Consider the following 14,331-nt stretch of genomic DNA (forward strand, 5'->3'; position numbering starts at 1 on the left):
TCTTAACTTTATGTGAGTGATTATGACTGACGACACCTGTTCACTTCTGTGATGCAGTCATTAGATTCGGTTACAAACGCGACAATGGGACAGTCAAAGGAACTCAGCACAGATCTGAAAAAACTAATCATTGACTTGAACAAGTCAGGAAAGTCACTTGGAGCCATTTCAAAGCAGCTTAAGGTCCCAAGAGCAACTGGTCAGACAATTGTTCGTAAGTATAAAGTGCATGGCACAGTTTTGTCACTGCCACAATCAGGAAGAAAACGCAAGATATCACCTGCTGCTGAGAGAAAATTGGTCAGGGTGATCAATAGTCAACCAAGAACCACCAAAAAGCAGGTCTGCAATGAATTGGAAGCTGCTGGAACACAGGTGTCAATGTCCACAGTCAAGCGTGTTTTGCAACGCCATGGACTGAGAGGCTACCATGCAAGAAGGAAGCCCTTGCTCCAGAAGCGACACCTTAAGGCTCGTCTTAAGTTTGCTGCTGATCACATGGACAAAGATAAGACCTTCCGGAGGAAAGTTCTGTGGTCAGATGAAACAAAAATTTAGCTGTTTGGCCACAATACCCAGCAATATGTTTGGAAGAGAAAAGGTGAGGCCTTTAATCCCAGGAGCACCACACCTACCGTCAAGCATGGTGGTGGTAGTATATGGTGGTGGTAGTATTATGCTCTGGGCCTGTTTTGCTGCCAATGGAACTGGTGCTTTACAGAGAGTAAATGGGACAATGAAAAAGGAGGATTACCTCCAAATTCTACAGGACAACCTAAAATCATCATCCCAGGTTGGGTCTTGGGCGCAGTTGGGTGTTCCAACAGGACAATGACCCCAAACACACGTCAAAAGTGGTAAAGGAATGGCTAAATCAGGCTAGAATTAAGGTTTTAGAATGGCCTTTGCAAAGTCCTGACTTAAACGTGTGGACAACGCTGAAAAAACAAGTCCATGTCATAAAACCAACAAATTTAGCTGAACTGCACCAATTTTGTCAAGAGGAGTGGTCAAAAATTCAACCAGAAGCTTGCCAGAAGCTTGTGGGTGGCCACCAAAAGCGCCTTATTGTAGTGAAACTTGCCAAGGGACATGTAACCAAATATTAACATTGCTGTATGTATACTTTTGACCCAGCAGATTTGGTTACATTTTCAGTAGACACATAATAAATTCATAAAAGAACCAAACTTCATGAATGTTTATTGTGACCAACAAGTATGTGCTCCAATCTATCACAAGAAAATAAGAGTTGTAGAAATTATTGGAAACTCAAGACAGCCATGACATTATGTTCTTTACAAGTGTATGTAAACTTTTGACTCCAACTGTACATCCATCCATCCATCTTCTTCCGGTTATCCGAGATAAACACACATACCGTACATACTTTTTTTTTCAAAAGATAAAATTCTGATACTTTGCGAAAGAAGCCCTCCACGTCCACTCTATGACAATCTAAGAACGCCTTCACACTACGTTTGCAGACAGACAAAAAAAACAGATTATAAATGTGACTATGGGGCAACATTTATGCATAAATTACACCAAAGCATATCCAATACATATTATCTAGACCACAAGAATGCGTGGGAAATGTAGATTAGAATGATTATAGGTCAATGAATATTGTCCATTTCTTCTCAGCACTGTTCTCCACTCACTTTCTTCCTTCTCAATATAAAAACAAAGTTATGTCCATCTCTAGCCATAAGCTAATGCGAGCGAATAAAACTGGGTGTTTTGGCTTGTAACCTCGAGACCTAAATCAAAGCAATTAACTGAGAGACCGCTCATATCCCTAAAAACTTCTAAGCTGAGGCACTCGTATCCCGAGAACCATTGTATAACTATTTGGGAGTTTGTGGGTGTTGCACACTCACAGAAGAGTCCAGGTTCATGGGGTCCACATCTGACAGGCTGGCTCCAACTTTTGTCCGATCACGCAGGATGCCACTTGCCAGGTCCTCCGCAGACAAGTTCATAGGCAAACACCTGAGAGAAAAACAGAATTTGGAGTTGTTATAATTAAGACACATGGGAATTGTGGACTACAGTGGGTCATGTTTAGGTAAAAGAGGGCTACTCTACAGTACAGGATTTCTCCTACATGTAATTGATCATCAAATTAAAGCCGCCACACCTAAAAAATTACGGGATTGTCTGGAGTGGAGATGGCACATCTGTGATGTGGACGTACTTTAATGTATTTGAGATACACCCACAGACAGCGATCTAAAAAATGTGCAATGTGCTAATATTAACGAGCAAAAAGGCTGAAGCAGCGCAAAGCAAGTGTGACGTCAAGCTTGTTGCAGGTCCCGCTGTTTGTCGCAGAAATGGAGCGACAGATGTAAATTGTCTCATGGAACGACAAGTAAGCGAGTTTATAAACACGGATAGTCTCTAATAACATCAGAAAGATGCTAGAATTGTTGCTAATCAGTTTTAATAAAGATAAGGTCATTAAAAGGATTGGAGAAGTCTCAAGAAACCTGGTAAATTCTCAAAGTACATTGTACAATAAGCAGCAAAAATTGAAAAACAGAGCAAAACGATAAAATATAAAGAAACAAATGTATGATGTTACTCGGGCTGTAGCAGTATTGTAGATACAGCTTGTATTGTGGTTTCAGGATCCTAGCAATAATGGCGTGAAGTGTGACGGTGCCAAATGAAAACTTGCTGAGTGTAGTTTTTTGTGTGCACTTTTGCTTTGATTGGTCTGAAAATTAACTGCATCTCCCTGAATCCTCTGCGCGGCACAGGACCGGAATGTGGGGGCGTGGAGCGCCGTAAAGGAGAGGGAAAGTTGAAGCAGGAAGTAAAGTGTGTTCCACTTCGTAGTATAATAAATAAGAGATTTTTTTTTTTCAAAACCCTAACAACTGTTTGAGTTATGTTGCTAACAAAGAAACCCTGGTGAAAACATAACCTCTGTGGTGGAGGTAATAACATGCACCACGTTCATCTGAAACATTCCAAGCCAAAACAGACTCGGTCATGGCGCACCGTGCAGAGGGAAAGAAAGCACTTGCTGCACACCGAAACTATTTAAACTATCATCACCCTGAGAATGATGAAGCCAGCGAAGCTTAACGTCAATTTGTGAGGTATTTACATTATTGAAAGTTGAAATGACTTTTCTGAGAATGTTCATTTTCTAAACTGCCAGAAAGTAAATGCTGAGACACTGTGGATGTTCCCGCACAAATCTTTGCACTTAAAAATACTTGTTTGTAGTAATAAATATGATTAGAACATTTTAGCAGTATTCAATTACAGTAAGTGTGTTTATCTTTAACATTCCTGTCACTTCATTTTACACCCTGTGGCAGTCTTTTTTTTGGACATATACCACAATAGTTTTGTACTGTGGTACTAATATCGTACGGTGTGATTTTGATGTTGTGACATCCATAGTTAATACTAATTATTAAAAACAGATGTGTCTCTAAATGTATGCAGGGTTTCCCCTACATGTATCCGATCGAGGCGCCACGGCTAAATTGAAGCCGCCACACCTTAAAAATTAGGATTTTTCTTTACCTAGAAACAAATTAAAGTAATGTATTGTATGAATGGATATATAGCCTATATTATTCAAGCACTATTGACTAGTGATGCACAGAAAATGTGGCCATTTAAAAACTTTTCAACCATAAGCAAGACGCACATGAGTGTCTGGAGCAGCGGTGGTAAAACGAGGCTCCGCCCACAGCGGGAAGCGCACAGTAACGCTTTGTACTCCAGCCAGACCCACCCAGTCCTTAGAGCCAATCCTTGTCCTGAAATTCTCTTAACCGCATAGTTTTTACACATGATGCCAGCTATACAGCAGTGGCAATTAGCATGGGGAAACCCTGGCATGTAAAACATTTTTTAAGCCTTTTTTAAAAAATGTGTGCATCATCGCAGATTATGCAAATTATAATTGTCATATTCAGCACGCCCCCACCACCAAAGGTATATTGTCTTTTTTTCCCTAAATTGTGTTACAAACTAAGGAAGTGTGTTAGTGATTGCCAAAAAGTGGAAAAGCGGTAGGATTAAAAAGGCTTTGCTTTGGGCATGTTATAAAGGGAAATGAAAAATATGTGATTTATTATATTTAAACTGTACACATGTTCGAAATCAATTTCAACCAACCAAAAAAAAATTTGCACCGCAGTAGTGGCTGCTGGTAGCAGGAGCTCCGTGCGCCTGTGTTTCCTCCTTGTGTTCATGATTTTACTACTTCATCCTACCTTAATCTGGGGGTAACCCTGACAGTATGTTAAAACCCTACAAAAAGCAAACACACCTGTTCCTTGCCCAAGTCATGCTTTTGCTCTTCCTCCTTTCAAAGCGTTCCTCGTCCGACGATGAGGTGGTGTCGCTGCTATGGATGGCGTGTTTCTTCACTCTGTAAAATACAAAACAAAATTTCAAAAGACAACATGGTGTGATGTCACAATGACAATCCAAGCATGCACCTCTACTGACCTTATATGGCTTCTTCTTGCTGGGGATCTGTGGGTGTCAAAAAGCGAGGGGTTGCTTTGCTTTCTGTTCACCGGCTCTGAGAACAAAAACAGCAGACGACATGGTTGCAAGCTTTGAATCAAATAAATCTATACTCAAATAAATTCAGCTAAACTTCTGCCTAATACCAATCGGAGGTGCCTCATATCTCTGCACAGTCTTGCGTTGTCTGAGGTTGTACGGCCTGTCGTTTTCCTCCCCGACTTCCTCCGCCTCATCGTCATCATCGCCATCCTCTTCTTCGTCATCCTCGTGAGATTCTGAAAGTGGCGTAAAATATAAGGATACGTAAAACCACACAAACTCCTAAAGCAGATAAAAACAAACCTTCCGTCCCTTCCTCTTCTTCCTCCTGTGTTTTACTCATGACCTTGTGGTGCGCTGGCAAACTGAACGTGCCACCCCGGCGCATTGATTTCCTCCGCTTCACACGAGAGTACATGTCTATGTTTTCCTAAAAATAAAAAATATATATATTAAAAAAAATGAAATAAATGTTTGTTTGCATTGCACCGCTATTCCCATTTCTTAGGTATGCGCTAAGGGCCGATTATGATTTTTTTTAAGGTGTGATAATTACAGAGTAAGTTAGTAGTAATAACCAGTTAGTAGTAATAACCAATGCTCCTTTCTGCTCAGCTTCCTTCCGTTTTGTGTGTTATTGCTACTGCAGCGCATCACAAGTTTCCGTTTGCAACACTCGCAGTGTGCATGGGCCAAATAAAGAGCGCAGCAAGTTTTTGTTTCGTGATTAAATCAAGTTAGAACACGACAAAGATGGATGAAGATGACAGAAAATATATCTCTTCCAAAAATCCACATTTTGTGTAAATTGACAAATAAGAGACTTCTATAATAAGTAAAGACGAGCAGGCAGCCGCTCATTTGTGTAACATTGAAGAAGAAGCCAGCTTGAAAAATGTCTTACGTGAAGGAGCCCAAAATTACTTTTATTTAAATGTTTGCTATATTTCTAAATCATATATTTCATATCAATCATACCATTTGAAATCATTGATGTCAATTGTGTTACAAATTGAGAACAGGAAGTGAACATATGAAGAGGGTAGGATTAAATAAATGATTCTTCCTACACCTTTTCGGACATATTGTAAAGACAATGAAAATATATAAATTATGTGATGTATCATACATCACATACTGTATATACATGTTCAAAATAAAATTAAACCTTACAACCAATCAACCAACAAATATTTCAAGGTTCCTAACGAGGAAACCTTACAATGGATCAAATGCATATACTGCTTTTTATATTTTCTGTTTTCATTTCCAGCGTGAAAGCAAAGCCGAAGGGTTATGAATCTAATAAAGAGACCGCGAATAGCATGGATAGCAGCCATGAGACCACCAAACCTGATCTTTAACACCATCACCTGGTACATGTTGATTTGTTTGCGGCATTTTCAGACTGGTACGTTTAAATCAAAGCAGGATTTATTCTGTTTCACACATAGCATTTACTAAACTGTTAGCGTTAGCCAAGCAGCTAGCTGTGGGCCACAAACAACAGACATTATTTTGGAAGAAAGCAAGCTGTCTGTTTACTTTTAGTCTTGGGTAAGCAAAAACATTTTGTATTATTTTCGGAGAAGTAGCACAGTGATCACAAAGTATTTAAAAGTAATGTTGGGCTTGTTTTGTCTGGGAAACCTACTTATGAAATGAGACTGGGAACCATCACTCACATTTATTCACAAGAGATGAAAGCTGTAGATTATGCACAATTTGAATGGAGGACAATAAGCCTTAACAGATTTTGACTTCTGAAATTCCTCCCCGGTATAAAAGCTGACTTAATTGACAAAATATATACAAGTTTGGATTTGACAATGATGGCAGCTCTTTCAAATCTCTTGTCCATTGGACATGCTCATATGTATCAGTTCCACCAATTTAACGTATTTGTTCATGATAGCAAGCCTTTGAAATAGGGTACAGTTTGTCTCAGTGCGGTCCCTTGAATGTTTAATTTTTTACGATCCATTTTAATCCAGTTTGTTGTTGCTCTCTCTCATTCCCGAGAATATAGAACAGTCATGTAAACAAAATCTATGTCCAGCAAAAATGGTTACCCATCACCCACAATGCATTGCGAAATCACGTGCCCTTTCGAGCCCTATAAAGTGCTTGTGAAATCCCTTGATGTTTTTTGGTGCTAACTTAACTACAACATTGCTACTGATCCAACGTTTCCTAAAAAATTATGTTTAAAACACAATTTTAAACCTCGTCCAGCTGTTTACTAAAGGTTCATGTTTAGCTCAATTTCACTGCAAATAAATATTGGCTCCATATCGGTTATTGGCCTCTTTGACTACTTATAATCGGTATCGGCCCTGAAAAACCATATTGGTTGATCTCTAGTATGCACCTCCTCTGTGTCTCTGGTCCACATGCGAAGACGTTCCACTTCTCGGTTCTGCCGGATGCTGCTGATGTTGTCCATCTCCTGGAGGACAGCCTCAGCAGTGCTGTGCAGAGAAACACACAATAATAATAATAAATCACTAAATTATGAGGTTAAGATGCCTTTGGAGATGCGCGACAGGATGAGGGTGTTCGGTCAAGGCTTGACTTGGAGAAGCAGTATGTGTTTGTCGACTTCCATAGGTGGCGCCGTGTCCCCTTTTAGCCTGCTGGTATTGAACTGAGACTGAGTTGGATAGGAGTTCCCGTTTACCTGTTGACCAGCTGGTCGAACAGCAGGCTCTGGTTGAGGTGTTCAAATTGGCTCTTCCTCACTCGGCAGCTCTTCTTCAGCTCCACATGGCCGTTCATGTGGGAGTGGTCCCCCTCCTCCTTGCGGTGGCCCATATGGGCTGCAGCATACAAAACACAAACCATTTAGTCAAGAGGAATAATGTATTTTAAGTCGTTTCTTTTATGCTTTCTGTGTGACATTACCATGTCCGTTCTGCATTATACGAGATGACAACCTGAAAAAAACAAAAAAAAACAATGGAGGATTAGATTTTAGGCTTTATTTGATGGTGAGAACATATAAAGACATTTACAGCGCTGACAGATGTGACAACATTCGGCAACTGACCTGGTGCGGTAGGTGGGGAGGTCCCAGCTGACCCTCTGGCCTTTGGTTTGGGGCGAGGGTGAGGTATCGCTGGAGCTGGGCTCTGACATGGTTTGCCTTCGGAGCCGCTTGGACGGCGGGCTGAGCCGCGGGCTGCTGGGACTGCTCACGTCACTGCTCATATCCTTCTAGGGACACCAAAGGCATGGTCCATAATTAGAATTAGAACTGCATGGGCATCCTTCCATCGTTTACAGCACAGCATAAAAATCAACCAGGCTAAAATTATTAATGATATAATAGTGGGCCAGGATCAATAGTCAATAAATCAATTAATTGAACGATAAATGAAAATGAACTTGATAACTTTGCCGGCATTGATAAATTGCCATTTCCATGTTTGGAATGGGCGATATGGCTTAAAATCTATATTGTGATATATATTACAGCCTCCTGCAATAACGATGTATATCACAATATATTATTAGTAGGGCTCCAACAATTAACCTATTAAAAAAAAAGCTTTGATTTATATTATGTTGCTTTGATTAATTGTTAAATTAATAAAAACGGACAAAAGCTGGACCGTATGGAGTGCCCTGAACTACATAGTTTCCACATGGTCTCTACAATGGAGCGCACATGAGAGCTTTGGTGTGTGTGTGGGTGGCATGATCTGTGCGACGACGTATAGTGAGACATTGTTCATTCATGCACACATGCTAAAAGTTCAACTTCAATGTTGATCATGATGTGCATTTATTACAAATAAATAATTAATGTTATAGCAAATAATTGTTGTTTATTTGAACTATTCTCCCTAAAATACGCATTGAGGCTATGACGTGTGTTCTATCCCTGTGGTCCCCAAACACCGGTCCGGGGACCGGTACCGTGACGCATTTCACACCAGGCTGCACAGAAACATTACGGTAAATAATTTATGAACGACTGCATTTTCTCCCACTTAACTTTTGCCTTGCCATTTGTTATAACTTTGTGACATGATACAATACACATTAATGAACATATAAAATATAAATGTGACAGATTGTAGCCAAAGGCTGATTTTCATCTGCAGTCCCCAGCAGGTTTATGGTAACCTGCTGGGCATCTCATTGCAAAGAAACAAGCACAGGGCTCCCACTAATTCAGCGTTATAGTGAGTTGTATTTTTCCTGCACTTATTTTTGCTGTATTTATCTGGCACAAGTGGAAAGCCAGTCCCTGAAAATAATGTCTACATTAAACGGTAACATATTGCATAATTTTCGGCTGTATTGTTGTTTTAAATTATTATCAATCTTCTTGCTAATTTACTGTTCATTGCTGGTGACTTTATGTTCCAACATGTTTCTATCTACACTTCTGTTAAAATGTAATAAGCACTTATTCATTTGTTGTTTGGCTACTTTACATTAGTTTTGGGTGATACTACAAATTTGGTTTCGATCCAATACCAATGATACTTACTAATGATGACACTTAAATTTTCAAGATCATTGAATGATTGCATTTTTGATGACAATAATAAAATCAGAGAAAAAACACAAAATGGCAGTAAAACAATATCAAAATTAATATTTTAATAATTTACTACTATTGTCTCTGATTTAAAGGCTTAAGTCCTCTTGTGTCCAGAGACTAATTTCCTGAGTTTGTAAACAAGAAAATTGACAAAATATGTTTTTAACCATTGTATCTATTTAACCATTGTAGTATTGACTTTACACGGTACTATTCTTGGTATCATTACTTCTCACATTTGTATCGATTAGCCCACCTGTATTTACATTTAATAGCTCCAGCTTAGCGGTTAGCATATCCTCCTGAGCTGTGTAGTGTAGCATGTTTAGCTCTTCCATGTCATTCAGTGATAATGATAATTGTAAGAAACACGGTTTATTTTTCGCCAAGGAGGCGAGGATTGCTCACATAGAAGTGGATTTGCACTGTGAATGGATGTTAGCTGCTACTGAACGCTACATTGTGTTGATCGCTCGTCACTGTCAAATTTGCAGGACACGGTTAGAACGTGTTACCAACATGCATTATCACGATATAACGATAGTATTAAAAGCACTATTGGTGGCCAAAATGTATATCATTTACATTGTACACCTGTAGCCTGTTTTCTTCATCTCTTGCTTTTAATCAGGTTACAAGAGGGTTCACTATGAGTCGCTCTCAGCACCTGAGAGCATTTATTCAATAGCAGAAATCTCTTGTCAGTCATCCACAACCTGTCTTGGTGACTGGACAGCTAGTTTGCAGACACACACAAGACGCACAGCACGAACAGAGAGAGCCTCGCAACTTGCTAATTAGAAGCACTGCAAGGTGATAAGTAACAAACATTTGGAGAAAAAGGCTTCCTCCCACCTCCAAAAACATGCACCTGGAAATAGGTTGATTGGCAACACTATATGGTCCCTAGTGTGTGAATGTGAGTGTGAATGTTGTCTATCTGTGTTGGCCCTGCGATGAGGTGGCGACTTTTCCAGGGTGTACCCCGCCTTCCGCAGCTAAGATAGGCTCCAGCACCCCCCGCGACCCCGAAAGGGACAAGCGGTAGAAAATGGATGGATGGATAGATGATATCAAAGCCAGATGTACGGTGTGGGAATACCTATCAACATGGACAAAGTATGCCCAATTTGTTGGAATGTGATAGTAACAACAAAACAACTAAACAAACCACCCATCAGTTTTTACAAGTGGGGGAACAAAAATCAGAATTTTTAATATATGCTCATTTTAAACTTTCATGCAGAGAGGGAAATCACAACTAAGTCAATTTAGCAAAACTGTATTTATTTAACAGTTATTAAGCAGTGGCACAAACATTCATGTCATTTCCAAAACAGAAAGTGCAAGATTGTCAGAGACATTTTAAAACAAGCTATAAGTGCACTTTTGTGCATGATGACACACAAGATATTTCAATAAGTGTCACATAAATATGAGCTGCATATCAAATAGTATATGTCCTACGGTGTTGATGTAGAAATAGTTATTTCGGCATTTAGTTGGTGTGGCACCGAACGAAGATGTTGACATGTAAAGACATATTCCCGCTTGAAGCCAAACCACCGTCAGACAATGGACCCCGTGCTGTTTTTCTTGGGAATTAATTATTCCTCCATTTGTTACCATATTCGCACCTTCTTTCTCTCGTATTACCACTCAAACCACACCGTTAGCTGTTGGCATCACAGCTAACGTTACCATGTCGCTACCTGTCTTCTCCGCGGGAGCGTGTGACGTTGCTCACGTGACAGTATGTGACGTATGTAAGAAGGTGCGCTTGTTTTAGTCTCTGTGAGAAGGAGAGACAGGAAAGAGTGAGAAACGCCTGCAGTTTAATGCCCCACAGCTAAAAGCAACTGCGTGAGAACGTATACTCGACTATCACGATATAGTAATTTTCTATATCGCACAGAGACAAACCCGCAATGTATCGAGTATATCGATATATCACCCAGCCCTAATGGCCATGTTTGAATCGGAAACCAGCTGGTGGCTCTCTGCCACACTGGAGTCCGCGTGGAGAGACCAGAGTAGATGCAGAGGAAGAGACAGAGCTGCGAAACTAGCCTTGGGATGGACGAGCTTCATCAAGCTCTGGCTGAATGAGGATGTATCGGACACTTCGGTCTCCCAGATTCTCGCTCATCCCCACAGAACCGGACATTGGCCGAGAGCTAGTGGACAGCCTAGGATGGAGTTGGCTCTGTCCGTTGCTTTGTTGGGTCTGTTTCTGTCTATGGCCATGCAGCCCCAACACCCTAGCAGACCATGGTGTAGATCACTGCAGAGGCCAGCGTGTATGTGGGTGTTGAAATAGTGTTTTTGTGCAATATCAAGCTCGAATTTAACCACGGCAACTGCAACAAGTGCCGCGATCTCCCTTGTCATTTGCCGTAATGCCCAAAAAAACACCAGCATTTAAGGCAAAAACATGCATTGACCGCCCTTGACTTTTTACTTGTTAACGGACGAGGGATTTAAAGGGGAACATTATCACAATTTCAGAAGGGTTAATACCATTAAAAATAAGTTCCCAGTGGCTTATTTTATTTTTCGAAGTTTTTTTCAAAATTTTACCCATCATGCAATATCCCTAAAAAAAGCTTCAAAGTGCCTGATTTTAACCATCGTTATATACACCCGTCCATTTTCCTGTGACGTCACACAGTGATGCCGATACAAACAAACATGGCGGATAGAACAGCAAGTTTATAGCAACATTAGCTCAGATTCAGACTCGGATTTCAGCGGCTTAAGCGATTCAACAGATTACGCATGTATTGAAACGGATGGTTGTAGTGTGGAGGCAGGTAGCGAAAAAGAAATTGAAGAAGAAACTGAAGCTATTGAGCCATATCGGTTAGAACCGTATGCAAGGGAAACCGACGAAAACGACACGACAGCCAGCGACACGGGAGAAAGCGAAGACGATTTCGGCGATCGCCTTCTAACCAACGATTGGTATGTGTTTGTTTGGCATTAAAGGAAACTTAGAAATATGAACTAGGTTTACAGCATATGAAATACATTTGGCAACAACATGCACTTTGAGAGTGCAGACAGCCCAGTTTTCATCAATTAATATATTCTGTAGACATACCCTCATCCGAACTCTTTTCCTGGGGGTCTGGCGGAAGATTTCTTTGACTTTATCGTTGGAAATGCATCTGCTTTGAGTGTCGCAGGATATCCACACATTCTTGCCATCTCTGTCGTAGCATAGCTTTCGTCGGTAAAGTGTGCGGAACAAACGTCCAATTTCTTGCCACTTTTGCATCTTTGGGCCACTGGCGCAACTTGAATCCGTCCCTGTTCGTGTTGTTACACCCTCCGAAAAACACACCAACGAGGCATGATGTCTCCAAGGTACGGAAAACAGAAAATAACAGAGCTGATTTGACTCGGTGTTTGTATTGTGTTTGAGAAAATGGCGGATTGCTCCCCGATGTGACGTCACCGCTCCGAGAAAGAATAACAGAAAGGCGCCAAAATTCACCCATTTAGAGTTCGGAAATCGGCTAAAAAAATATATGGTCTTTTTTCTGCAACATCAAGGTATATATTGACGCTTACATAGGTCTGGTGATAATGTTCCCTTTAAGGGTATACGATATAATGATAAACTGCCGGACGGTTAGTATTACCGTTTAATTCTTTAATTATTGAATAAACGTCATTTATTAATGCATTCAAAGCGGCATTGCTGTCACTTCCTGAAAACGCAGCAGTAGCCACGCCTCCGAAGATGGCACATGCGCACCAGCGCTGTTTGCCATGGCGGAAAACAACACACGGACGTCGCTCTTGAGATGTTACCCTCCTAGTAAACGGACAACATCTGAAGTCTGGACATATATTGGATTGGTAAAGCATGTTGAAGGTAAAATAATTGAGGACAGTCAGCCCATCACCAGAAAATGCAGGAAAAAAGTCCCCACGAAGGGAAGCAACACTTCAACATGTTAAGCCAACTCCGGAACCAGCAGTCACAACTCCACGTCGAGTGCAAAGTAAGTTAACTTGTTGTTGAATGCATGATGGAAAGTTTTTGAAAATAAACTTGGTCTGTCAAACGTTCTTATAGTCACACTTATGTGTTACATAAAACTACTCGTTATTAATAATAATAATAATAATGGACCACAATGGAAACAAGCCTTTTGGCTTTTTGTGCCATCCATTTGCCTTTTTAAAGCATTACATGGATTCAATTATTTAAGATGTCAATAAACTTCTCAATCAATCAATCAATCAATCAATAATCAATAATAATAATAATGGATTAGATTTTTATAGTGCTTTTTCTAGACACTCAAAGCGCTAGAACTAGAAGTATTTCTAGACTTTAAAAAAGCCTTGCCACCGAGGAGCTTTTTAACTACCTCGGCAACCTCAGCCCCAGAAATAGGAGAGCCCACCACAGATTCCCCAGGCCCTGCTTCCTCATAGGAAGACGTGCTGGTAGGATTGAGGAGGTCTTCGAAGTATTCCCTCCACCGATCTACAACATCCGCAGTCGAGGTCAGCAGAACACCATCCTCACCATACACGGTGTTGACATTGCACTGCTTCCCCTTCCTGAGGCGGCGGATGGTGGTTCAGAATCGCTTCGAAGCCGTCCGGAAGTCGTTTTCCATGGCTTCCTCGAACTCCTCCCATGTCCGAGTTTTTGCCTCCGCGACCGCTGAAGCCGCACATTGCTTGGCCTGTCGGTACCTGTCTGCTGCCTCCAGAGTCCTATGAGCCAAAAGAGCCCGATAGGACTCTTTCTTCAGCTCGACGGCATCCCTTACCGCTAGTGTCCACCAGCGGGTTCTAGGATTACCGCCACGACAGGCACCAACCACCTTGCGGCCACAGCTCCAATCGTCCGCCTCGGCAATAGAGGCACGGAACATCGTCCACTCGGACTCAATGTCCAGTGCCTCCCTCGTGACATGTTCAAAGTTCTTCCGGAGGTGGGAATTGAAACTCTCTCCGACAGGAGACTCTGCCAGGCGTTCCCAGCAAACCCTCACAATGCGTTTGGGCCTGCCAGGTCTGTCCGGCATCCTCCCCCATCATCGCAGCCAACTCACCACCTGGTGGTGATCGGTAGAAAGCTCCGCCCCTCTCTTCACCCGAGTGTCCAAAACATGAGACCGCAAATCCGATGACACAACTACAAAGTCGATCATGGAACTGCGGCCTAGGGTGTCCTGGTGCCAAGTGCACATATGGACACC

General features: G+C 41.3%; 1 protein-coding gene across 3 annotated transcripts in view; it reads right to left on the reverse strand.

Annotated features, from left to right (window-relative positions):
• The window catches only part of atad2b (ATPase family AAA domain containing 2B), a 126,596-nt gene that overhangs the window by 98,811 nt on the left and 13,454 nt on the right, over positions 1–14,331 (reverse strand). For all 3 annotated transcript variants that reach the window (XM_061929419.1, XM_061929417.1, XM_061929420.1), the window contains exons 2-10: positions 7,598–7,764; positions 7,453–7,484; positions 7,229–7,367; positions 6,920–7,019; positions 4,852–4,978; positions 4,653–4,784; positions 4,486–4,561; positions 4,304–4,405; positions 1,884–1,995 (exon numbers count right to left, since the gene is read on the reverse strand). In XM_061929419.1, coding sequence (XP_061785403.1) covers positions 1,884–1,995; positions 4,304–4,405; positions 4,486–4,561; positions 4,653–4,784; positions 4,852–4,978; positions 6,920–7,019; positions 7,229–7,367; positions 7,453–7,484; positions 7,598–7,764 — 987 coding nt within the window. The remainder of the gene's footprint in view (positions 1–1,883; positions 1,996–4,303; positions 4,406–4,485; positions 4,562–4,652; positions 4,785–4,851; positions 4,979–6,919; positions 7,020–7,228; positions 7,368–7,452; positions 7,485–7,597; positions 7,765–14,331) is intronic.

Source organism: Nerophis lumbriciformis, linkage group LG34 (genome assembly GCF_033978685.3).
Source record: "Nerophis lumbriciformis linkage group LG34, RoL_Nlum_v2.1, whole genome shotgun sequence".
In the NCBI taxonomy this organism is placed as follows: Eukaryota; Metazoa; Chordata; class Actinopteri; order Syngnathiformes; family Syngnathidae; genus Nerophis; species Nerophis lumbriciformis.